This window comes from Equus przewalskii, chromosome 19 (assembly GCF_037783145.1).
Source record: "Equus przewalskii isolate Varuska chromosome 19, EquPr2, whole genome shotgun sequence".
NCBI lineage: Eukaryota > Metazoa > Chordata > Mammalia > Perissodactyla > Equidae > Equus > Equus przewalskii.
Window position 1 is genome coordinate 16,468,651 of NC_091849.1, and position 27,274 is coordinate 16,495,924.

A 27,274-nucleotide genomic window follows, 5' to 3' on the forward strand; every position below is an offset into this window, starting at 1 on the left:
CAATCCGATCAAAAAATGGGCAGAGGACATGAACAGACATTTCTCAAAAGAAGATATAAATATGGCCAATAGACACATGAAAAGATGTTCATCACCACAAATCATTAGGGAAATGCAAATCAAAACTACATTAAGATATCACATTACCCCCGTTAGATTGGCAAAAACATCCAAAACCAAGAGCAACAAATGTTGGAGAGGTTGTGGAGAAAAAGGAACCCTCATACATTGTTGGTGGGAATGCAAACTGGTACAGCCACTATGGAAAACAGTAGGGAGATTTCTCAAAAAGTTAAAAATAGAAATACCCTATGACCCAGCCATCCCATTACTGGGTATCTATCCTAAGAACCTGAAATCAGAAATCCCAAGAGTCCCTTGCACCCCTATGTTCATCGCAGCATTATTTACAATAGCCAAGACATGGAACCAACCTACATGCCCAGAAACTGATGATTGGATAAAGAAGATATGGTATATATACACAATGGAATACTACTCAGCCATAAAAAAAGACAAAATTGGCCCATTCGCAGCAACGTGGATGGACCTCGAGGGTATTATGTTAAGTGAAATAAGCCAGTCAGAGAAAGACGAACTCTATATGACTCCACTCATAGGTGGAAGTTAATATATTGACAAGGAGATCTGATCGGTGGTTGCCAGGGAAAAGGGGGGGTGGGGGGAGGGCACAAAGGGGGAAGTGGTGTACCCACAGCATGACTAACAATAATGTACAACTGAAATCTCACAAGGTTGTAATCTATCATAACATTAATAATAAAAAAAAGAAGCATCTAACTCAAAAAAAATTTCTCAAAAATAGAAATTAACTGAAAATAAGATAAAAAAGGGAAAAATTCAGGAAAAAGCAACTTGTTGCTCAGTTGAGCAGTCTCCCTGGTCTGCCTTTTTTGACGGATTACACCGTTTTTACTTAAATCTCTGAGAGAAATAAGCATACCCATGCTCTTTCTTTATAATGTAACAGCTCATAAAACGCATTGTCCATAAAAATGAGTTGCATGACCCATCTCGCAGCCGCTGAGCTGTTTATGATCCTAAATGTCTGGTTTTCTTCATTGTGTGGGTTTCTGTTTGTGTGACTGTCGTCTCCGAGGTCGCCCCATGACACTGAGGTCTGGTGCTGTCCCTGCCGCCTCCACTGCCCACCTGTCCTCAAGAGCTGCTTCCGTCGACTGGACGTCTCACAATCGCCCTGCAGAGTCTGAAGCACGAAAGCCAACATCTCGAGCGCACAGCCCAGGCACCGGGGGTGGAGGCGTGTGCCACGGTGTCTCAGGAAAAAATAAGAGGTCCCCGCGGGATGCTTACGAACTAATTCGGCCAGGCAGCCGGCTCTCCCCTCACTTCGTCCTGGAGAAGGCTGCCGTTTGCATCCTAGTGGTAATTTAAACGTCTCTGATTTTCCAGTTTCCAGTTACAAAAGTCCCACCGCCTCCCAGGACCTAGGTCCGCGTGATGCGATTTATTGTGGCAACAGTTCCCGGCAACTGCCCAGGTACCGAGCGCCTCCTGCCGAGCCTTTCAGCGCGGGCGGTGGGAGAGGCCGGAGGGCACGGGCGTGCGGGGCGCGGGGGCGCTGGACCGCGGGCGCCCGGCGCAGGGGCGCGGCAGGGAGCGCTCGCAGGGGCGCGCAGTGAAGCCGGGCCCGGGGAGGAGCGCGCGGCGCGCAGCATGGGCTGCGGACCTTCCCAGCCTGGTGAAGAGGCGAGACGCGTCCCCGCGCCCAAGAAGGGCTGGGAAGAGGGAGTCAAGGTAAAACAAACAAACAGAAACGGACAAACAGGCATAAAGCCTTGGGGGCGATCGGCGTGGGCTGGAGCAGGTCCCCTGGGGCTCACAGCCCGCCTAGTGGATGAGCAGTGGGGTGGGAGCAAATTTATTCAGCCGGTGTTTAACTGCTGTGTGAACCGGGACTCCTGCTGCTGTAGGACTAGCTTTGAGAGCGTTTTGTGTTTCAGGAGCCTGCGAAGGGGATCACACTCCGGGCCAGAGCCAGGAAGAATGAGATGAGCGGGGCGTTCTGCGCGGAGCTGGGGTTGGTGTTGATTCTCGAGAGGGTGGGAGTTCCTGGGAGCTGCCATATATTACTGGCTTCCGGAAAGTGGGCCCTTTGGGAATTACTTAGAGCTGGAAGAGATCTTAGAAGCGGTCTGGCTGAGTCCTCTTGCTTCCCACATGAGGACTCTAAGGCCCAAAGGGGTGGACAGCTTGTCTGAGGCCCCATACTTTGTTTAGGGGCAGAGCTGGAGATAGAATCTAATTTTCAAGTCTCATTCCCACACTCTTTCCATTCTCCCTCAAGGTTCCACCCCGTAATTATTCTGGAGACATGAAGGGGAATTTTTTCCAGGGTGGAGCATAGAGGGATGGATTGGTCCAGGCAGAAATGAGGTCCATGATTTCTTCCCATCTTCACCACCATCAAGACTCCACAAACAGAACTAGGAGACCACAAGGCTCCCTTCAAGAGGAGTTACCAAGAGATTATGTTACCATGTAAATTATCATCAAAAGCAGGATACTTTTAAAAATGAAAGGGAGCCCTATTAGTAAATTTACCCAGACATCTAATTTAAGCCCATACTGTCCACAGCAAACCAGGATTTGTGGTCACCCTTCCTAAAAGGCATCTTTGGAAGTACTGGCTAAAGAACACCCACTTTCTCTCAGCAGGCAATGTCCAAGACACTATTTGGTGTCAGTTACAGAACCTACTATGTGTGGGGCACAGCTGCTGGGCTCTCGGAGGACATCGAAAAGCAAACCAGAGGCTAGTAAAGGCTGAGACCCAGGCTTAGTACCTGTGCCCTGGGGAAAGCCTGTGCCCAGATGCCCACCCATCTTAACACTTTCTGCTGTCCATCCCAAATGCCACTGTCTGTGTTCAGGGCCCTATTCCTTCTTACTAGGTTTTTCTGCCTCCCCTGGTGCCACCCTGACCCATCTACCTCCCACACTGCCACTGTCTCCCTAAGAAATGATTCCGAGGGGTGTGCAAAACCCCTTACATTTGGTCCCTCCAGTCTCTCTAAGGTCATCCTCTCCTCTCCAGTCCCTCTTACTCGTGGACTCTTGGATCTGCCAAAGCAAGACTTGCAGTGTGGTTTTTCCAGGCTTCATCACAATCTATACCTTTCCACACACTCTTCCCTTTTTCCAGAATGCCCTCCCTGGGCCCCGTTCCCTGTTTGCGATGCTTTCCTACTCATCCTTCAGTACTGAGCCCGAACACTGTCGCTGTGATGCTCCCTTATCACATGGTCAATGTCTGTGTAAAGCTCCCTGTCCCTCCTAGATTTATGAGCTTCTTGGCAACAATGTGGTCATCTTTGTTATCACTCAGTGTTGCTTTGGACTAATATGTATGAATACATTTTTACTCCCTTTTTCCAAAAAGTATATTAGTGTGATTTAAACTATCCATTGTGCCTCACTCTTTTTTCCACAAAATCTTTATTTTAGTTTTTATTTGTTTTACTGGTATGATGACATATAAGATTTCAATAGAAGAAAATTTTCACTATTTGTTTCTCTTCTGACTGTTATCATTTGTTCCATTTCATGGTTATTACTGAAAATAATTCTTTTACTTATTAGAGAAGGAAGAAGTGCTAAAAGCAGTCCTCTCTGGATGTGAAGTACTCTGAGTCCCTCTAGGCCAGCCTCCCCCAGGCTGGGAGGGTTTCTGGTTTCTTCCTGAATGTTCTGGGTAAAATGGTCGTTGCCTCGCCCTTGGATTTTTAGACAGGTCCAGCTGGACCCTTTCTCCACTGCCCACCCCCGCCTCCCCTCCAACTCCAACCTTCCACATGACCTGCAGAGTGATCGTCCTCAGATAAAATCTGATTATGTCACTCTGCTGAAAAAAAGTTTCCAACTCATTAAGTAGCCACACAAACCAGCAGTAAAGAGTGTGGCTACCTCCATTTGATTTCTGGGTTCACTGTTTCTTGGTTGTGTAACTTTGGTCAAGTTATTTAATATCTCTGTGTCTCAGTTTCCTTATCTGTAAAATGAGGGTAATAATAATAACAGTTATTTTATAGAGTTATCATGAGGATTCAATGAATTCCATTCACGTAAAATGCTCATGCCAATGCCTGGCATAGAATGAGTGCTTAATATTAGTTATTACAATTGTTATTATTACGGTTATTTATGTAAGATAAAATTCTAAATCTTCAGCGCGCCTCACTAGCCATCCCCAAGCTGACTTCTGTCAAATTCTCCAGTTTCCTCTCTCCCCACACTCGTACTCTAGTCAAAGCCAACGACTTGTTGTTCCCCATCCCATGCTGTTTCTATCGCCAGGCCTTCGCACCTGCTGTTTCCTCTCCTTCCAGACCTTTCCTTCTCCATCGTCTTGAGCCACCGGCAAGCATGTTCTCATCTTTCGGGACCGCTCTTCCTGCCGCCCTCCTTCCTCCCTGCTACTGCCGCCAAGCTGGCAGTGTCGACCTTACCCCTTCTCCCATCGTATTTCAAAACTTTCTGTTGTTTCCATGTTTGCCTCCCATCCTGAGCTGTTACCTTCTTGAGGACGGGAACTGTTTTGTGTCTTTGTATCTCCAGTGCTTACTGTAGTCCCTGATGCAGACCAGGTACTAACTAACATTTCTTGAGTGTCTGCATGCCGTCCCTCCCCGCTCCTCTGATTCCTCAGCGTCTTCTTGTCTCCTAGTCGCATAACTGAACTAATGGCATTCAGCATGGAGGAAATTCAGTACTAAAATAACCTGAAAATAGAGTCAACTCACACATATACATCTCCTTCCCCTCCCCAGCACTTGACCTTGGAAATCTCATCTGGGAAAGATATGATTGTTAATTAAACACTCTCAAACTATCAAACAGTACTGCTTTCGCTACCTTCATAAATGCACTGGGCTGAGAGTTTAGCAGTTCAGCAGCGTCTTTAAAACGAAATGAACGTGTTTGCTGGCACATTCATGTTTCTTAGCAGCACAACTTTAATATATTCTAAATCAAACTTCTTGAGATCTGCCTACAGACTTTCCCTTCACTTCTGCCTTAGTCTAAAGTGGCAGAAAAGACACTGTAATAAAATAATGCATAATAAGAAAAAAATGGGAAACTTTTCTTAGTTGGAGAAATGGTCTTCTTCTATATGGTTAACTCAAAGTTTCTTGCTTGTTATAAAAGGGGAGAGACTAGATTGGAATAAATGATCTCTAAGTATCCTTCACAGTTTTTCCCTAAACTTTGAAAATTCCTGTTTATCATCAGCAAAAAGGACTAAATTACTTCTTTGCGTTTTTTTGAGGAAGATTGGCCCTGAGCTAACATCTGTGTCCATCTTCCTCTATTTTATATGTGGGACGCCTGCCACAGCATGGCTTGATAAGCAGTGCTGGGTCCGCTCTCGGGATCCGAACCAGTGAACCCCAGGCCGCCGAAGCAGAATGTGCAAACTTAACCACTACACCACTGGGCCAGCCTCCTAAATTACTTCTTCAAGTCTGATGTTTAAAAGATCATATTTCTAAGTGCTTTTTGGAAGGTTGCTATTTATTATTACATTCATTAGAAGTAAAATTTAAAAATCAAATTTTGAAGAACAAATTCTTCCTATATGTCTACAGACATATATTTATAAAACACATCTGCCAATAATTTGATATAAGAAGCGTTCAGCTCCAGGGAGCCTTGGCAAATGACTCCCTCCAAGCTGTTTGACAGATTTGTTTCTCAAAAGCTTTGGAACACAACATATAATACCTCCAGACCAAAAAACAAAACACAAAAAAAACCCCACAAAACCCTATCTATAGTTAAAAGTCATACCATTTTTGCAATGCTGATAATTCCCATGCATCGCTGTTAGCTTGGAATTCACAGCTTTTCAGTTCTGTCTAAAATTGGTAAAATTTTATCCCCAAGACAATAAAGTATAAAATCAAATTGATACAGAATGTAGAAACACACTGAATCTGTACTTCTGCTACAACTTCATCTCAGGGAAAAAATGAAAACTTCCACCCAGCTGCCTGCTCCCTCCCCCAGTACCACTGCAGACAGACTTTTTATAGGTGTGAAAACGTAAACTCGGCATGCACAGATAAAACAAGAAAACTGTTTTGCCATATCCCCAAGAGGCGTAGATCTAATTAATTTGTAAATATCTCTGGTCTTTGAACTATGACTATTCCTCAAGTCTAGATTATGAAATTGGGTTAAAATTTCCAGAATGTGGTCCACATAGATAAGATATTTGAAAGACATTCTTAGTTTTCAAAAGAGAAAATCCTTAAATTTCTGCTGCGGAAACTGAAGGCTGTATATGTTATTTTATGCTGAAAGATTGCATTTCATCTGCTACAGTTTAAGCGTTGGTCACTCACAGAGTTTGAAGGCAGACTGTATCTAAATAAGCATGAATGGGTAAAGATCCTTGCTAAGGCCTGGATTAGTGGCTTTGATGAAACAATTGGGAAATCATTCAGAGTTGTGGTATTTAAACCTATTCTTCCTTGTAGTTGACAGAATATCTTTGTGAAAAGCTACCTTTCAGACTGAAAATATCCACATTCGCTCTCAGTTCCAATGTGGGCATTTTGTTTATTGTTGTTGTTGTTAAATCAGTTAGATTTTTCAGAATCTCCAGTGGGAAACGTTAAATGACAAAGTGAGTCCCTGCATGTAACTCAGTGCTTCACTAGGTTCAAAAAATGATGGATCCGTGAAACAAAATGGACTTGTGAAAATACCTATCTTACTATCACTGCTTTGAATACTTTATTTGGGAAGAGGGGAGAGAATGCATAATGTGATTTTTACCTTCAGTTTGAACTCGGAGCCCCTAAAAGTAAGCACCAGGCCAGGTCTCTTTTCCTTCGTTACATGTAACCACCACAACAAAAAATATTTATGACATATGTCTGATATGTCTAATATAGGATGATTATTATTATAGAATAGTATAACACGTAATATGTTATATGTAAGGGCTCTTTTCCCGGGTCTGCTATACTATTTAGGGTCTGCATGGGGAGTAAATGTATCTATAAAGACAGACAGACGGAGAGAAAAAGAGCAACGCACATCGTTGCTCTCAGGCTTTCTCCTTGTGCTGATTGGTATTTCAGATCCATTGAGTTTTTGTTTGCTTTTTTGTTTGTTTGATTGTTTGTTTGTTCAGGTGGGTGATTTTTCATATTTTCCCATGTAGTTCTGAGCCACAGAACTCATTAACCGTCAGCACGATGAACCGACGTTGGTTTTGCTGGAGGGATCGTGTTATGTAAGCACGATGAGAAGGAGCTATGTAGTCTCCCTGCGAACATGCCAGAATCCCTAATTGAATTATGAGAACCTAGCTGTTGTTCTGATGGGGGTGAGGCGGCCACTGTAATCTAGCTATTGCGATTCCTACTTAGCCTCTGAGGGACTTCCACCTTTGGTGTGCTTCCAGAAAGTGGTCCATGTGCTTAGATTTTTAAAATTTGTATGATTGTCATTGTGAGAGTACTAAGAGTTTCATGCCAGTGTCCTATTTTGTATTCAGTTTTCCTAAACAGAACGTTTTCTATTTAGTTTCTAGAGTCATAATGTAGAGCCAGAGGGCTCTCCCTCCTTTAAACTGAAGCTCTGAGGGCTCTGTTATCTACCTTTCTGATATTTCTGGCCCAGCCTCTTTCCCCCATTTTTACTACCACTGTCCTAGTTCCTGTTTAGTCAAATCTCACTTAGACAATTGCAATGATTGTCACTGGCCACCCTGTTTTGTCCCTTCCTTCCTCAACTTCCGCCATTTGCACAAACCCAAGAGTGATCTTTCTAAAAACACACCTGATCATTTTATTTTACTTCTGTGTAGAAAAATCCTACAAAATATTCCTGTTGTATTCAAAATAAAATCAAACTCCTTTACTTGTTGCAAAAGACTTCCTTTTTTCACCTCAGTACCCACCACTTTCTTGCCTCCATCACTGGAATAATTCAAGTTCATGGACACAATAGTGTTTCATACCCCATCTTTGTGTGCACTTTGTCCTCTGACTAGAATGACGTTTGCTCCTTGTTCACTGGAAGCTCATTCATCCAGACCCAGTTCAAACATCTCCTCTTTCACACCTTTTTCTACCCTCAACCAGATGCGAACCTGTATCAGTAAACAGGGCTGTGCTGCAAAGAGTGGGAGTTGGAGGGTGGAGTCCTGAGGCCCTTTGAAGACTCAGGGGAGAACAAGAGCACCCCTTGGGTCAAAAAAGTGAAATGAATAGATATAAGAAGAGCCAGAAGACAGTACTCTGTAGAAGATGCATATATTCTTGCCTCTTCCAGAGACACTGAGAAGTCTTCCTCTGACAAGTGTGTCTTAGTTGGAGAAGAGATTGGCTGATAACATCTGCCAGAAGCCTTGGCTTCCATTGAACAAGAAGTAGGAAAGTTGCAACCCAGCAATGAAAGAAGGGCCAGCCCTGGGAGAGAGGGGACATGGTAGTTAGAGGGAATATGAGAAGACTTTTCTTGAACATGGTAGTATTTAAAATATGCTTCCTCTCAAAATAAATGACAGTTCTTTTTTTTAAAAGATTTGCCCTGAGCTAACATCTGTTACTAATCTTCCTTTTTTTTTTTTCCTCCCTAAAACCTCAGTACATAGTTGTATATTCTAGTCGTAGGTCCTTGTAGTTCTTCTATGTGAGCCACTGCCACAGCACGGCTACTGACAGACGAGTGGTATGGTTCTGCGCCCGGGAAACAAACCAGGGCCACTGAAGCAGAGCACGCCAAACTTTAACCACTAGGCCATCAGGGCTGGCTCTAAATGACAGTTCTTTAAATTGAATTAATTTAGTTTTGTAAAAAAGTCATTGCATTTTTTCTTATTTTTCTTCTTTTGCTGTGGAACTGTGAAAAATTTGACGTGGACCAGCGTTTTGAAGTCAGTGGTTTACCAAATCACATATAGTTCCTTTTTACACTGTATTTTGACCTGTTACGAGCAATGGAATTGTCCTATGAAGAAATAGACATCCTGAGAAGGAGAAGGTGGGATTGTAAGTCGGTGCACGATTTACGGAGGGTCCTCTGGAAACACATATTAATATAAAATGTGCATATTCTTTGAGCCAGCACGTCCACAACTGGGAATTTATTCTCATGGATTGATTGGGTGGGGTCACACTCATGTATATGGACTAATATTATGCCAGCACTGTTCATTATAGAAAAGTCAGAAACAACCTAGATGTCCTTCAGTAGGAACTAGTTAAATAAATTGTGGTACAGTTACATAATAAGCTACAATGCAATTGTCAAATAAAGACTACTCCCCATGGTTAAAGAGAATGAGGTAGACGCACGTATATTGCCATAGGTAAATGTCTCTGATATGTTGTTAATGGAAAAAACAGGCTACAGAAATACAACATATCATTTAACGTATAACCTGATTTATTTTATTCTTTAAGCAGCTGTATTGAAATATAATCCACATATCATACAATTCACCCATTTAAAATATGCACTCACAATCATCAACACAATCTAATTTAGAACATTTTTACCCCCCCCAAAAGAAGCCACCACTCATTAGCAGCCAACCCCCATTTCCTAAGCAATCACTAAATCTACACTCTGTTTCTATCAATTTGCTTATTCCGAACATTTCATATAAACAGAGTGATCTTCGTGTCAGGCTTCTTTCACTTAGCATAATGTTTTCAAATGTCATCTATGTTGCAATACGTATCAGTATTTCATTTATTTTTATTACCAAATAATATTCCTTTGTGGATATATACCACATTTTATTTATCCATTCATCAGTTGATGGACGTTTGGGTTGTTTCCACTTTTTTGATGTGACAAATAATAATTACAAACATTTGTGTACAAGTTTTCGTGCGAATATTTGTTTTCATTTTGCTTGGGTATATACCTAGGAGCGCAATTTTGGGTCATATGGTAACTCTGTGTTTAACTTGTTCAGGAAGTCTCAAACACTTTTCCAAAGTGGCTGCACCATTTTACATTCCCACGGCACTGTATTAGGGTTCCAATTTCTGCACATCCCAGCCCACACTTCTTATTATGTGTCTTTTTCGTTATAGTCGTCCTGGTGGATGTGAACTGGTATCTCATGGTGGTTTTGATTTGCATCTCCCTAATGACTAATGATATTGAACATCTTTTAATGTGCTGATTGGCCAATTCCAATTTATTTTTAAAGCTTATATTTATATGAGCAAACACATCTGGGTAGTGACATAGTAACATGTTAATAGTGCTTTTGTCTAGGGAAAGGTACTTCTGATTTTCTACTGTATTTCTGTATCATTCAGGTTCTACCAAAGGAACAGAGGCAGTATGATGGCTGGCTGGCTAGACAGATAGATAGAGAGGTAGATAGATAGATGTATTACAAAGAATTGGCTTATGTAATTACGGGGGCTGGCTAGGCAAGCCCAAAATCCATACAACAGAGTAGATGGTCAGAAAGAGTAGGCTTGAGCCAGAGCTGCAGTCCACAGACAGTATTCCTTCTTCCTCAGGGACATCTCAGGTCTCCTAAAGCCTTCAACTGATTGGATGAGGCCCACCCAGATTATCAAGGATAATTTCCTTTACTTCAAGTCAACTGATTGTAGATGTTCACCACATCTACCAAATACCTTCACAGCAAAACCTAGATTAGTGTTTGATGGAATAGCTGGCTATGATAGCCTATCTCAGTTGACACATAAAGCTGATCACCGTAACTTCCTTCTGTTTTGGTTAATTATTTTTATGAGTCTGTATTACTTTCTTAATCAGCAAAAACAATAAAGGTAGTTTCATTCAAAAAAGCTTTTTACATTGCAGTATCTTTACTTTTCACATTTGACGATTAAACTTGTTCGTCTTGGTATCCTCCAGAGTGCTCACCGTAAAGCTTATACCTGGTGGGTTCATATTAGATACTATATTAATTTTCTATTGCCGCTATCACAAATTAACATAAATTTAGTGGCTTATAACAACACAGCTTTATTCTCTCACAGCTTGGAAGTCAGAAGTCCAAAATCAGCTCCACTGGGACTAAAGTCAAGGTGTTGGCAGGCCTGGCTCCTTTCAGAAGCTCTGAGGAGAGAGTTCTCTTCCTCACTTTGTCCAGCTTCTAGAGCTGCATTCCTTACATTTCTGGGCTGGCGGCCTTTCTCTTCATGTGCTGGTACTCGCTTCCATCTTCACTGCTAGTACTGTAGCATCTTCAGATGTGTCTCTGCTTCTCACATCACGTCACCTTCTCCTTTTCTATAGTCAAATCTCCCCCTGCCCCCCACATATAAGGACACCTGTGATTACATTTCGAGCCCACCTCGCTAGTCCAGTATAATCTTGCCATCTCAAGGGTCCTTAATTTAATCACATCTGTGAAGTCCCCTTGGCCACATAAGCTAACACTGACAGGTTGCTGTGTACTATTCAGCCTGCCACAGGTACTAGTTGGCTAAAATATTCACAAAGCAGACCCTGCGACGCTGTTTTCATTTTCTAAGAAACCTTGTCTCACAAAGCCATTCCCTTTTCACAGGCTGATGTCGCTGTGGCTCATTCCGGGGAGGATGGCAGACCCCAAATTGAAGCTGCGCTGCCCAAGGAAACTGTGGGCAGCCCTAAAGGCCTGGAAAAACAGGCCCAGTTGGGAAGCTTACCCGGAACCATTCTAGAAAGTTCTCTGTCTCCTAGTGAAAGAAACAGAAGAGTAAATTCAGGTAACAATCCCCATTCATGTTGCTCTCCATAAAATACTGTTTCCCTGAATACGTTCTATAATTTGTGTCTGGGGACCATTTTCTCACAGCTTTGTAGGCCGGGCAGGGCTCCAAATGGCAAGATGCCTATCTCTAAGACGTTAGGATTCAGCCTTAGGCCTTTGCTGTGTGAGTAAATAATACTAACCATTAATCTTCTTGTCAATGAAGTAATTAAAACCGTCTCTTTTTTTTTTTTTAAACTAAGAGCCCTTATCAGTGGTTGGGAACGGGCCCTTGGAACATTCCTTTCAACCTCTCCTATGTTAACATCTTTCCAAGGGCGAGTTCTGTGTTTGAAAAAAATAAATAAAACCTACATCAAACTATTTCCCCTGTCTCTCTCCCTCCGAAGTATCAGCAAAAACACAATCAAAGAATCTTTCAAAAACGTGAAAGAAGTAGTAATGGCCTGGTGTGCTCTTCGGAAAGTAGTTCTGGTTTTTCCTGTGCATGTTTTCACTTTACTTGAGTTACCCGAGGTTAACTTAAGAGCTCTTATTTATATTCCATCCACCGTTGAAACCATTGAACTTAACAGACTTCGAGGGCAAGAACACGGTTTATTTGGAGGGAAGGCTTTCGTTTCACCCCTCACCCCTGCAGTCTCTGCCCTGGTACAAGTTAGAATTGGAAAGTAGGTGAGTTAATAGGTGAGATTCCTTTTTGTGGACTTGTGCGGCACCCTCAAGTTATCACAAACTTCACATTCACCCTGGTCTTGTGCTTCTGATCTGGTGTAGACGTGACCTCTGAGAATGAGGTCGGAGGTAGGGGACACAGTGCAGGGATGGCCCCTCCGTCTCTCTGTGTTGGGCCAGCACAGGTATTTTTCCTCGCTGATAATTCTGTTGATGAGAATCCCTCCAAGACTGCAACACGAATGCTCGGTATCCATGGTGTCAACAGTCTACAGATTGTCAGGTGGCAGGGACCTGTGTCTGTGCCCTGGGACAGTCAGTCCTGCCTGCGGGACAGCAGTGTGAGGGGGGCCACAGGTAAGCAGGGTTGAGCTGAGAGAGAGCAGCTTGGGAGGGAGTGAACTACCAAATCAGATGTTTTCAAAATGTGGTGTAAATTAGTTTTCAGAAAAGATCTTACCACGGAAGGATTAAGAACTAGTGCCCGAGCTGTGTGCTTGTTCTCTGCCTGGTTTCTCCTCTATCTCCCAGGCCTTAGCTTCCTCCTTTCTGCATCCCTGCTTCTCACATCTACAGAGTATATCTGCTAAACATTTCAAGCTTCACATTAACATTTTCCAAGTATTTCTTTAAAAAAAAACAAAACCTTATTTTGAATAGTTTCAGATAAGAAAAGTTGCAAAAAACCAAGAATGCCTATATTCTTTCACCCAGATTCCTCAAATGTTAACATTGTACCACATTGGCACCATCGTTCTCCCTTTCCCTTCCTCCCTCCCTCCCCTCTCTCCCTCTCCCCAGTGTGTTTTTTCTGAGAGTGAGTCACAGACATAATGATACTTTACTCCTCAATACATCAGTATGTATTTCCTAAAAACAAGGACAGTCTGCAAAATCCCCCACCCTACAAGGAGCAAAATCAGGAAATTACCACTGATGGAGTACTATTATCCCTCTACAGACCACATTCCAATTTAGTCAATTGTCCCGCAAATATCCTTTATAAATTAATTTCTGCTTCAAGATCTAATCCAGAATCACATGTTTAATTTAGTTGTCATGTGGCTTTAGTCTCCTTTAATCTGGAACAATCCCTTGGCTTTTCTTTGTCTTTTATAACCTTGATATATTTGGAGATATAGGCCATTTATTTTGTAGAATGTTCCTCAATTCGGGTTTGTGTGATGTTTCCTCATGATTAGGTTCAGGTTGTGCATTTCTAGCAAGAATGCCAAAAATGATATTGTATCCTGCTTAGTACAACAAATCAGGAGGGATGTGATTTCTATGTTTGACTTATATTGTGGGGGGTTTTTTTGCCTTGCAAAAGATTTTTTTAATGTAGTAAAATTGATCAATATTTTCTTTTATTGAATCTGGATTTTGGTTCATAGTTAGAAAGCCTTTCTGTACATCAGGGTTAAAGACGAATTCACCCATGTTTTCTTACATGACTTCACTTTTTACATTTTTGCTTATGAAAAATTTCTAGTGGTATGAGAAAATGCTAATATAAATACTCACTACATAGGAAACAAAACTGTGTGTCCAGTATGATGTCAAATTTATAAAAAAAATTTTATATATTAGCAATAGTAATCTCTGAATGGTAAGAATATGGATATTTTTATTTTCTTTTTTACTCTTTTTTATATTTTCCAAGTTTACCATGATAACCATGTATTACTTTTATAATCAGAAAGAACTACAATGTTATTTTTAAACATTCATCCAATAGTCTTCAATGTCCCAATAAATCGTCAAAATTAGTTGAAATGACTGATATAGTCCAGGGATTTCTGCATAGGTCACCTACCGTAAATGTCAAGCCAAATACTTTGGTGGACTCAGAAAAAGATGGATCGAAATGGTTAAAATAATTTTATTATGTTAGTGACAGATGTCAACGATAACACTCTTTTTAGAAACATCCAAAGAGAGAAGTGGACCATGACCCATGGGAGCTGTTTACATGACATATTTGGGAAGGAGGACAGTGAGGTGGTGATGAACATAGGTGCTAAGGTCAAATAGACTTAGATTCAAATCCTAGTTAATTCACTTCCTAACCGTGTTACCTTGAGCAAGTTAATTAGCCTCTCTCATATAGTTTGTTTATTTATAAAATAGGGGTAATGATATCTTTCTCAGACAGTTTATGTTTGAACTACATGTTATAAAGTATATAAAGTACTTAAGATAGTACCAGGTACTTAAGTGCTCAATAAATAGAAATTGTTATTATTTTGACCCTCCAGAGAAGCCCACCTTCTAACAAAAACTTATTCTAATTCCCCTGAAGAGGAGTCACCTTTAACATCTGTATTCAATTTTTCTCTGTTGTTTCAAGTTTCTATTTTACCTGGAAGACATGTTTTATGACTCTGTACCAAAATCTGCATAGAGTGCTTTCAAAGGAGTTTTAGCTCTGTTTCACACATGTCCATGGGTAGAAGAAACAGTACTAGAAAGATAATGAAATGGTAGGGAACTTGTTGGAGGCACTTGCAGTGGTCAGTTAGAGAAATCTCATAAGAGGAGGGGCAATATCCTGAAGTGAGAGACTTCTGGTCGGTGTGTGTGTGTGTGTGTGTGTGTGTGTGTTATCTGTCTTCTCTCTACAAATTCATGACAACTGTCTTGTTAACCAGTGCGGTTAGACATTTTCCCAGAAAGCCCCCATCCTCTAAATGGCATGGATTTGGTTACTATCAGGACTTCCTTAATGTTACAAAATAAAAGACAGCTCATTTCTGAGGACTCCATATTGCACCTTTATTTTATAATGTGAAGAGGTAAAAACAACTGCTTCTTTGCTTATTTATATAATTGGGTGATGTGTAATGAGAAGTGTCTCATTAGTGCAGCTTGTAATAGACTGTTTATCATAAACCCATAAACTGTTTCGGTGCTCATTTTTAGAATCACTAATAAAAATGTAGGTGCTCTCAGTGGACTCTAGTTCTGATTTTGTTCAAAGACTCTTTTCAAAAACTCTTACTTTTACTTATGGAGATTTAGCAGGTGGCGTAATTGTGAACTCAAGGTTGCAGAATGAGAAGTCTCTTGGCAACATCACGCTGTTTATCTTTTGTATACAAAGCATAGAAACCAAACTGCAACTCATCAGAGTCACCAAAAGGGTATCTCATTCTTAGCGGTGGTTTAGCTTCGTAATTAGTGCAGGGAAGCCGTGTAGTCATACCCAAGCGTATAAGTGTTGTTACAACAAAAAAAGTAGAACAGAAGCACATGAAAGACTTTTTGTTATGTTAATATGAGACCTGCTAAGTAAACAGTATATTATGTTGCTGTGTAATGTGTACCCTCTGTAAGAACATTAAGACTTTAAACTTCAAAGGATTTGAAGATTTATAATAGACATGGATATTTAGGTAAGAGCGTTGAAACTAAGATTTAATTAACTAGCATAATTTATAAGCATCCATTCAGCATTTGATGGATAAAATCTTCATGCTTAAATTTTGCTTTCTTTTCTCCTTTCCTTTGGAAGACCTAGTGACCAATGGATTAATCCACAGACCCCAACCCCTAGAGAGTGGAGAGCGACAAAAGTCGTCAGACATCCTGGAGGAATTAATTGTTCAAGGAATAATACAAAGCCACAGCAGAGTGTTTAGAAACAGAGAATCCTATGATGTCATGGCAAGTAATTTGTAATTAACATTATCTTATAGCTAAAAATAGCAATAGAATGTGAGCATGAGTTGTTGTTTCCAGCAGGCACATTTTAGAGTCACAATACAGATTATAGCATTTATGTAAGCCAGTTTTTTCTCCCATAAATTCCCTCACCCCTCTACACACCATCCTTCTCTATGGATTCAGGAATTGCCCTAATCATTAATGATTTGCCCTAATCATTAACAATTAATGAACCCAATAAAACGTATCTTGGGTTTTCCTAAATATGAAACACAGTAAGTCCCATTGAATAACATGCCTTCGTTCTTTCAGCAATTTTTATTAAGCATTGCCTATGTACTGGGCATTGTGAGTCTAAAACTAAACTCTGACTTCTTCAATAAGAAAATAGGCCTAAATGCCAAAGCTGAAACCAATAAGCTTATACATTTATATTCACACCCTATGGTCAAACATGAGGAAATGAATGCAATAATAGAAATTGTTATACTCTTATTTTTCTTTGTTGATTTATCTTGGCTAATCTCTCATTGTTTCTCTTTAGTGTGAGCAGTATTTTTATTCTGATTTTAAATGGTTGTGGCCAAAGTCTTGAGTTCCTAATTTTTCAGTCAGTTCTGTGTAAACCTGTGAAAAGGATAGTGGGTTTTTTGTCGTTGTTTTGTTTTGTTTTCTTGTTTGTTTGTTTTTTAAACCAGCGCTCCCAGGAAGCACCAGTAGTCCTAAAGGATAGAGAGAAGAAAGAAGATGAAAAGAAGAGATAGGAAACAAAAGAAGCTTAAGGAAAAATGATTTGAAAAGAAAATAAAGAAACAGAAATGGTGGAAATAGAGACCAGAAATTACATCAAAGGCTCCTCAGTGGAACCTTATGTTGCAGAGAAAACGGTCAATGGGGAATAAAATGATTCGTTATTAAAATCAAGTTTGCCACCTAAACCCGGTCACTTACTGTTGAATAAAAGTAATTTCCTTCTCTGTGTGTAGGAAATCCTGAGAACTCATGAATAAAAGCCAAAGTGGCATTTTCTTTTGAAGAAAGAAAATAAGTCCTGCAGAAAGTATTTGGGGAAAAGAGAGGAGATTGCTAAACCTTATGAATGATATTATCAGGCTGCCAATAATAAGAAGGTGTGGGAGAAAAGGGAAGGTAAAGGTGGATTATATAATGGAAAAGATAATGCCAATATAATGACAATTTACAACTGTACAATGCTGTCAGGATACAAGGCATTTTGGAGTAGCTTATGTTATTTGAAAGCACGGGAAGAAGGATGAGTCTTTAATAAGGGAAAGGAGAAGAGAGATTTTTTCCTGGCTGTAGGTGAGTCTCTAGGGGTCAGAAAAAAAAGATGTGTCAAAAGAAAAAGACAGGAGAGCAATCTCCTCCAGAAAAGACCGTGGAAACACTCAGTAGCTAAACGATGCCTCCTTAAGGGAAATGCTATAGAACCGTGATGCTAACACCAATGGGAATAGCATTAAAACATTTCTCAGTGATTCAAACACCGGAGATGAGCGGGTTCAGACTCAGACCTTGCAAGGGCACAGGCAAGGTTAACTAACATAAGCTACATCATGAAAGAAACATATCTATTAAAAAAATGAAAACTATGGGCTTGGCTTTCAATAACATCATTAAGTGAACCAAAGATGAAGACTGTTCATATTATATAGAAATGAAATGGTTGTCAGGAGCATAGTTGGAGTGTTCTCAAAAGGATTTAAATGTGACAGGACTGCAGAGGTAGGGAAGAATAACACAGTTCTCTTCTTTTCCCTTTTTCTTATTGCTTTGGAATTGGGCCAAGATGTCCTAACATCAGCCAGACTTGCAACAGGCTGGAGCAGTACCACACAGCTGTGTGTTTCATTGCTTGGTGCAGCGGTCCTTAACCTGCTGCACATTTGAATCACCTAGGAAGGTTTCAAAAATCCCAGTGCCCAGGCCCACCTGGCACCAGTGGCTGGGGGTGGGCCCCGGCTATAGTGCTTTTGAAAGCTCCCGAGTGATTCCAGTGGGCAGCCCAGGCTGAGAACCACGCCCTGAAGTTTCAACAAACATGTACGCAAAGCCCTCAAAAAGGGTTAATGCTTTGAAATAGAAATCCCCTTCATTGTGAAAGAGAATTCTAAAATATTCTCGAAAATCTAACATTTTCAGGTATAAGACTAAGATTACACCCAGGAAGCATATGGAAATGAAGGAGATATAATTCTTAGTGACACAGGTAGAGTCTTCGATTCAGATGGAGAACATAAGTGTGTCAGACACCAGATGTCTTGCATATTTTGGGAAAGGTTACGAGGCCAATGTGAAAAGTTGAGAATGAATATTGAAGGACTGAAAGGGGAACCATATGAACAATGGAAATATTATTAGATAGTTAATACTTTAAACTATTAATACTTAATAATATTTTTTTTAGAAAAAAACCCAGATGATAAAATTGGCTAAAAAACAAACCAGAGAGTCAAGGGAAATAAAAAAGGGATGGTCAAAAAAGGAATGTTAGTGTCAGCAGTTATTACAGTGTGATGAATTCAATCAGGCATGTAAATGCTATTTCTTCATTCGTACAAAAAAGTCTTTTGAATAAAATATTTTCGGGAAAAATAGAATAATAAATGTGAGAACACTTTAAAACAAGACTTCTTATGTAGACCAATAGTATGCTTAAATACAAGAGAATTTTAGACGCAGATCTGTCTCCTTCTTAACCAGGCTGTTATCTTTAATTCAGTTATCTTTTAGAGTGAAATATAATAAAGGATGCTGAAAAGTGGAGGTCTTTCATTCATCTTCTGAATCAGGGGACTCTCCTGTGAGCTACTCTCCCTAAAGGTCCATGGCGGTGTCTGTGTCCACCATAGGGCCTCCCTTCATCTTTTTTCTTGACATTCATCATTTGCTTGTTGGCCAGTACTACAGCAATTCTGTAGTGCCCTCAGGATAACCTGCTTTGAAGCATATTCATACTGTTCATAACATAGATGTTATGCTCACTCAGAAAGAATTATAATGATATGTAAGAAATATAATATTAAGAAGCTAAATATCAGACTAAGTGAGTTTTTCAGTGTATTTTAAAACATTCTAATGAGACTTAAGTGGCTGTATTATAAGCGTGCGTTGGTTTTATGTACACATGTAAATATGTGTATGGATTGGTATAGATCTCTTTAGGGAGATGTGATTGTCTCTCATTTATCCACATAAGTATTACCCACTTTAGGTGTCTTTTATCCCAAACTCATTTCTCCCTGCCTCTTAGTGTGTCTGGGTCTCCCTACATAAGACTCTGAATTCTCTATTGACTCCTCCTGTCTCTGGTCAAAGTTTATTCCCTTCTCCAGGTGACTTCTGTACTTGGTAACCTTTAGCGTAGTTAAGGAGTTTATTCGCATTGCATCAGAGTCTCTAACATTATTTGTTGAACCTCATGGGGAGTTGTTTAAGGAGGAGGAAGTTGACTGGAAAGATTAAATAATGCCAGTTAACACCCAGAGTGACCTTCCCCAGGAGGTCTAACAGTGACAGAGCAGGAATGGCACATGTCTTGTGAGAAGCTTTGGCCTATTCTATGCAAGACTCTGGTAAGGGAGCATAGCCAAGGTAGGTTCATCTGTTGGTCAATAGTTAATTAGGAAAAGCTCTGAGGAATATGCAGTGGATGCAAGAAGTAATGTATGCAAGTTGGGTTGGCTAGAAACAGGACCCAAATCTTATCACAGCATCTTTGGGCATGGCAGTGCTTTGATGGTGTTCTTAAAGAATATAATTGAACTAGTAACTTCTATAGGTCTTAAAGTTGATGTTTTTTTCTTTTTTGAGTTTCTATGGGTAGCACCTCTCTAAGTATAATGTGATCATTGTTACCATTTTTAAGTGGCAGCAGTTGGTAAATCCTGACTTCATAAAATCCAGTGGTAAACAATACCATGTCTTTCCTCAGATCTTTCAATGCTTTTCCTTAAAATGTCAGACTCAAGAAAGGATGAGGGCTACACAGGTAGGATTAACTTCCGCAAGGGGGAGAAAGTTCATCATGTCATAGGCATTGCTTTGAGATGAAGCCAGAGGAAGAGTCCACCCAAACCGGAAATCCCAAGTTCTCTCAGAACTGCTGATCTCATCATTTTAGCCAGGGTTCAGAGTTCTTTGTGAAAGCCTAACTGAGCCTTTCTTTACTGGATCTTGAATTACCATTTCGTTTTCTTTTAGCCCTCTATGAGTGAACTTCCCTAAAAAACGCTTTTCATTCTAATTTCACAGTATCTCTAATTGAGCCACCATAGCAAGTATGTCCCTCTTTTCAGCAGATGGCTTGGGCCAGCAGGAAACCCGAGAGCCAATTGTCATAAAAATAATGCAGTGATGGGGGAGGGGGAAGTTGCTTTGACAAACATCCCACAGTTTTCATGTAGTGAACAACTTCTTGCCGCGTAACACTGTCTGATGGCTCTAACTGAGCCAAAACTTCAATAAATGTTTTCCCTTTCAAAGACTTTTTAAGAATTAGACCTTAAAGCGGGAAGGAACCTTAGCAGTCCTCAGTCCCCTCACTACTTTTACATTTGAGGAAACTGCCTCCGCAGTGAAGAGGGGCCTTGTCTCAGGTCACATGGTGATATTAGTGGTAGACCCAGGGTGGAAGCCACCCGCCTGCTGGCCTCGAGATCTGACTCTCATCTCTCCCCTTCATGACAAATAGCGTATGTTGGTTATAATTCTGTGTGCTGTCACTGAATAAAGTCACTGCTTTCACTGAATGAAAAGTAATTACCATGTGCTGAGTGGCTGCTATGTATGTACATCCTCTCTTTTTCTTTAAACAATGCTGTGAAAGAAGTATTGTTAAACCTATGTTACATATAAGGAAAACAAGGCCTCCAGAGTTTAAGAACTCACGCAGAGCCACACCGTGGCTGAGCCAGGATTCAAACCCGGGTCTGGCGGAGACTAGCTCTGGTGCCTTTTTGCGCTGTGCTAAACTGCGTTGCTTCGTTTGATTTATACTCTCAGTACCTGCAGTACTGTAGTATGAAGAGACAGTCTTTTAGACATCACAATGGATCTCAATAGCTCCTCTGTCTTTAAAAGTCTTTGGAGAAATTTTCTAGAACAATATTCAGTTCATTTGATAATGAAGCCTTGAAGCTGGTTAAGACCTTCCCCAGTTGTAATAAATCTATATACACTGCCCTAGAAAGATGTCCATATTAAATTAAGTGAAGCAAGCAAATTACAGAGCAGTATATGCAGTATAATCCCATTTATGTTTGGTTGAACATCATAGATGTACTGCACATATATATGTATAGAAATATATGTGCATAGAGAATTCTGGAAAGACACTCACCAAACTCTTGAAAATGGTTCATGCTGAGTGAGACTAAGGGCCAGGTGGTTAAACAGATCATTAGGAGATTATTTATATATCATTTAAATTTTTCACAGCCAATGTATATTACCAAAAAAACCCTAATTTTTAAAAAGAAAGACATGCAAATTAAAACTTTCTTTATAAACCCTTTGCAACAATTTTACTTTTTCTATAATTAGAAATTATAATCAGAAAGCCGTTAATACTGCTTTGAACTGTGTAAAGGGTAGGCAATTATATGAAACAGTGTGGGTTTTTTCTGCTGTCATGAAAACATTTGCAAAGCCCAGCACAGAGTTGCTGCGTGAGTAATTGTTAATTCTTTCTTCCACGAGACCAAAAGTACTAAAAACTAATGGCGATCTCAAATGAAAGTCATCTGTAGCTTGTGGAATATTATAAAATCGTTGGGTTTAACTCTTTACCTTGAACTACAAATTTGTCGCTCATTCGCCACCTTTTTCCCTCTTGTATTTGTTCTCAAGGTTTTTTTCCTTCTCATGAGTCTTCTTGCGGTTTCAGGACATTGTTGCATTCTTTTGTGTTTTTTTGGTAATAGCTTGTTTTTTTTTTCTAGACATCTAATAGGTTTTTTTCTTTAGGAATTAATTCTGTTGTTACTAGGAAATAGATCTTCAGGAATTAGTTCTGTCATTACCAGCTTTCGCATTGTTGGGGGTTTTTTGTTGTTTTTGTTTTGTTTTTTTTTAAAGATTTTATTTTTTTCCTTTTTCTCCCCAAAGCCCCCCGGTACACAGTTGTATATTCTTAGTTGTGGGTCCTTCTAGTTGTGGCATGTGGGATGCCGCCTCAGCATGGCCAGATGAGTGGTGCCATGTCCGCACCCAGGATTCGAACTGACGAAACACTGGGTCGCCGCAGCAGAGCGCGCCAACCCAACCACTCTGGGTCACAGGGCCATCCTGCGCATTGTTGTTTTTTAAACTTGCCCCTGGAAAGTTTAGACTTTTAGGGTTTACACTTTAAACTGTGTTTATTCTGCCTCTCCCCTTTCTCCTCTGCCAGGGAATATGTTTGTTTCTCCATTTTAAAAAGTGTCCTCCTCCAGGTGAACGCAACTGAGAAGTCGCTGAGAAAGCCCCCAGCCAGGCTGGAAAAACTCGAGATCAGAAAGGAAGTAAAAGATTTCCCAGTGAAGGACATGGAAGAGAAGATGCCAGCGGTGGAGGAGTGCAGGAAGGTACCGGAGCTCTCGCACGAGGCATGTCTGCCATCTGAAAGGAACTCACAAGGAGTCAGCTTTTCCTATCAGCAGCTTTTAGACAAATTGCATGGATTTGTATTAAATATTTTAATGATCTGTATGCTTCTTATGCTGTATGTTTAATTTTTTAAAATTCTCTTTGTGTGGTGAAGAAATGAAACAATATCTTGAAGTTGGCTGAATTAGTTTCATCCATATAGCCTAAGGAAGCAATACCCAATTCTCAGAATTCAGTAAAGCATGGAGTTTTCTTTATATGAAAAAAGAAAAGCTTCAGTTGGGGCTCGGGGTGGGAGGAGGTGTGGGGTGGAGGATGGGAGTTGAGAGGAGGCTGAGCAGAGCATCAGACAAGAACCGCAGCATTTGCACACGTGGTCCCCATAACCCTGTGTCAACCGTTCTCCCAGGAACCAGCCTCGGCAGCTTTGATCTGACAGCCTTCGTTTCCATCCCTCTGCTTGGCCCTTCAGAGAGCAAGGACTAGAGTATAAACTCCATGAGGGCGGGGAGAGTGTCTGTCTTCTTCAACAGTCATTCCTCAACCTGTGTTTGTTGTGACCGAATAAGGAAATAGAGAAGCCATACATGTTAATGACAGGCAATCTTAGTGAGAAGTTGGAAATGTTATTTGGGCTCTTTTTCATTCTTTAATACTGCTTTTCAGACTAAAGAAGAAGAATTAAGGAAAAGGCTACGGAGTGACCGACTTTTGCCCCCAGCCAGTCATTCAGCTTCAGCTGAATTGGGTAGGGCCAAGGTTCCATTTACCAAACTGCTTACCCCTGGGAGTTCTGCTGTGTTTGAACCATCTGACCTGCAAGAAGGAAAGCCACTGAAGAGGAAGAAGAGTAAGAGTGATGCAACCTCAAGTGATAGAAACTACGATTATGAAGGTATTGGGGTCGTGGAGTCAGACATGTCCTACAACCAAGCGGATGACATATTCTAATGAGCTATCTTATGAGTTTCGTGAACAGGCATCCATTCTCCCCAGTTGTGACATTTGTAGTGTGTCTCATGTTTTTCTTTGACTGCCTGAGCTCACCCCACTGAGTTTAGGATTGATTGTGTGAGCTCCATGGGTGGGAGGTTAGTTGAGTAAATTAAATGGCTGTGCTAGCTAAAAAAGGGAAGATGTGTCTGGTTTCGCTATTATATAGTTGGCATTCTCCTCGAGTGTGGCTTCAAATATTGTGAAGATGTCTATAATTTGTGAGTCCTTCCAGCTTACATTAATGTGTTTGTGCCAAATGAAATCCTTCTTTTTCGTTCCTGCCTCTTCCCTATGTCCACCCTCTGAGGGTGCTTTAAGACAAAAATGTATGGATTTGTATTAAGTATTTTAATGATCTGTTTGCTTCTTATGCTGTATGGTTTTTTTTAATTATTCTCTTTGTATTGTGAAGGATCAAAGCAATATCTGGAAGCTGGTTGAATTATATATTATATATATAGGTTAAGGAAGCAATATCCAATTCACAGAATTAAGTAAAATATGGAGTTTTCTTCATATGAAAAGAGAAAAGCTTCTGTTGGGGCTCGGGGTGGGAGGAGGTGCGGGGGAGTGGGGAAGCTGAGAGGAAGCCTTAACAGAAGCGCCTGCCTTCCCTGCGGGCACTAATTGAGGAGTTTGCTGGCCCTCCTCTTGGTGGAATTATACTTTGCTTCTTCTCTCTCCCTCACCACCCACATCCAATCAACTATCAAGTCCTATAAGCCTACATTCTAAGGATCTCTTGTATCCATTTTCATACTTTTCCCCTGTCGCTATCTAGTTTAGACCATTCTACCATCTTTCAACTTACAATAATCTTCTCCATATTTATACAACAGTCAGTCTTCTGCTTAAAACTCTTTCTTGGCCCCAACTTATGGTCAAGATAAAGTCCGGACTCCTTTTTGTGACTGGAAAGGATCTCAGCTTTCACAATTCACTCATGCTGAGCTTCCAGTTCCTCAAACTTGGCACACTTTTCCTAGCCTCTGGGTCTTTGCACATGCTCTTCCCTCCTTCCTCTCTCCCCTTTTCCTGACTTTACTTGACTAATGCCTTCTTGTTGTTTATGTCTGCACTCAGACACTACTTCCTCCAAGCCTCCTGGTCTGGGCTGGTGCTCCTCTCTCATAGTTGCCTTTTGGCCCTGCACTGCTGCTCATCTTTGTGCTTACCCCCTTCTGTAGGAATTGCCTGAAACATTTCCGTTTTCACCACTAGATATTTCAGTTCTGACAGGTCAGAGGACGGGTCTGTCGTGAGCATGGGTGTACCTCAGTCAAAGTACCTTGGAAAGTGAATGGCTCATAATAAGTGCTGTGTAACTATTTCTTTCATGGATGTATCAATATACTCGTACATCTTCCAGAAGTAGGAGGACAGCCCCAGGAGATGGTTTGTTTTCCTGGGAACCAGTGGCTGGGAGTGGTGATGATTTGAGTTGCGGACCACTCGGCACCTCCTGTTTACACATCCCCTTCAGGATGTTGCAAATGGCGGCTTGTGTTCCTATAGCCTGTAGGACTGAGGACTCCTGCAACCAGTGAGGTACCGTGGTGGTGGTGGAGGGGGACTTTTTCAAAACTCATTCCAGAACCCAAACCTGTAAGAGTCAGAGTCTACTGCTTATAGCGTGACCTAGAAAGTCCTGCAGGCTCTCTGTGTCTGCATTACCTTATATGTCAATTTGGGACAGCGACCTTCACGCAGTTGTACCAAATGAAATAATGCGTTTAAAAGTACTGTGTAAACTAGAATACACTCTAATATTTATAGAATATTATTTCTGTAAAATCCCATGTGAGCAGCATGCTGTTTTCATCTGTCCCTGTGAGGATAAGCTCGTGGTAGCACGTGCCAATCTTATAAAATATTCGAGTAGCTAAAATGATTGTACTAGGACATTTAGGAAGGGATTGGGGTGTCATTCAGATCTCGACAAATAAAATTTAAGTAGCTAAAAATACATTCAATGCAAATTTATAGTATCTTGTAAGTTAAATCCTCAAATTTGCTAAATACCCAAATAATCTTTTCTCTTGAAATCTTATGCTCTTGCCTATGCTGTTTATGGCGGCTTAGATGACATGTCTGTAGAGTTAGAATATATACAGTATAGATGTGAACATTATCATTGATACCCTGGCTTGAAAACCTCTCTGCATATATAGAGTTAAACATGCCAAGGACTAACGCCCTCTAAATGACAAGCTGTGTATTTTCTTTCTTTTTATTTTTTATTGCGGTAACACTGGTTTATAACATTATATAAATTTCAGGTGTACATCATTATATTTTGATTTCTGTGTAGATTACAGCATGTTCACCACCCAAAGACTAATTGCCATCCATCACCACACACATGTGCCCAATCACCCCTGTCGCCCTCCTCCCTCCCCGCTGCCCCTCTGGTAACCACCAACCCAATCAGTTTCTGTGGTTGTAGCTGTGTATTTTCTTAGTGAGACCATCCACTTTCGCAGGATGAGAAGAGAAAAGATGAAAATGTGGCCCACCTAGATACCCGGAACTGCTCCAAAACTCTAGATTACTGCTCACAAAACTATCTAAGGGTTTAGGGATGAGGAAACGGAGGCTCAGAGACTCCAGGCACATCCCACCTTCTCAGAGCTGCCAGCTTCACCCGCGATAGAGCATGGGTTTGAACCTGCTCTGCCTCCAGTGTTGACCCGTTCCCTGCAACACTTTTTTTTTTTTAACTTCAAATATAAATGCGACTTTTTTCCATGATCATCTTTCCTTTTTTTTTTTTTTAGGATAGTTTATACTGAAGAGTAATGGAAAAGAAAGATTGAGATTTCTAAAATAGAGCCTCTGGGATCATGTTAATTTTATGTATTGAAATAATATAATTGGTTTTTCCATTCTTAAAACATAAAAGTTTTGAACAACCACCAGGGTATTTGAACTAAAATCAAATCACAACCTTCAGGAAGTTATGAACCAGGAAGACAAGATTAAGTAAACATCTCTATAATCATTTTAACTGGGGTCAACTTAAAAATGTCTGTACACATTTCTTGTGAAAGATGACCTTTCTCTGTCTAAAGATACTTTGACATCTAGTAAATTGTCTAGTTTTTTGGGGGGAAAAACATTATGGATAACTTATACTTAAAATGCTATTTAAAAGGTGTATTTTTAAATATTTCACATATATTTAAAGTAATACACGTAAGATTCTTATGTCAGTAAAAGTAATTTTGTATCGGGGGACAAAAATAGAATTTATCAGAGTGTTGCTATAGCGACTACCAGTAATTTCTGACTGTGCTTATTTCTGTGTTTGTTATTCCATTATCAGTAAATAGCTGGTATTTAAAGGAGTAATTATATGGTAAATACTGCATTCTAAAGATGTGCAATGCTACGGCGTGTCAGTGGATAGATCACTTTGGTGCCCATATAACCTGTGTACATAGTGCCTTCTTGTAAGACGGTAGAATTTACGTCTCGGGCAGGTCAATAAAGGGCATTATTTTAAAATAAACTATGGGAGACAACAGTTATGGTCTCTCTGTGTCACTTGTATTTGCTTTTTAAAAACAATAG

At 40.5% G+C, this 27,274-nt stretch overlaps 1 protein-coding gene across 2 annotated transcripts; it reads left to right on the top strand.

The window, feature by feature from the left end:
* Positions 1-1,528: 1,528 nt before the first annotated feature.
* STMND1 (stathmin domain containing 1) lies at positions 1,529-27,227 on the top strand. 2 transcript variants are annotated; one of them, XM_070584113.1, is made up of 5 exons: positions 1,529-1,779; positions 11,570-11,750; positions 15,945-16,096; positions 22,552-22,704; positions 23,372-27,227. In XM_070584113.1, the coding sequence occupies exons 1-5, from the start codon at positions 1,699-1,701 to the stop codon at positions 23,654-23,656; spliced, it is 852 nt and encodes a 283-aa protein (XP_070440214.1). In that variant the 5' UTR covers positions 1,529-1,698; the 3' UTR covers positions 23,657-27,227. The 2 variants fall into 2 exon arrangements, with proteins under 2 accessions (XP_070440214.1, XP_070440213.1); XM_070584112.1 differs by having other exon boundaries at positions 1,558-1,779; positions 22,552-22,683.
* The last annotated feature ends 47 nt before the right edge of the window (positions 27,228-27,274 follow it).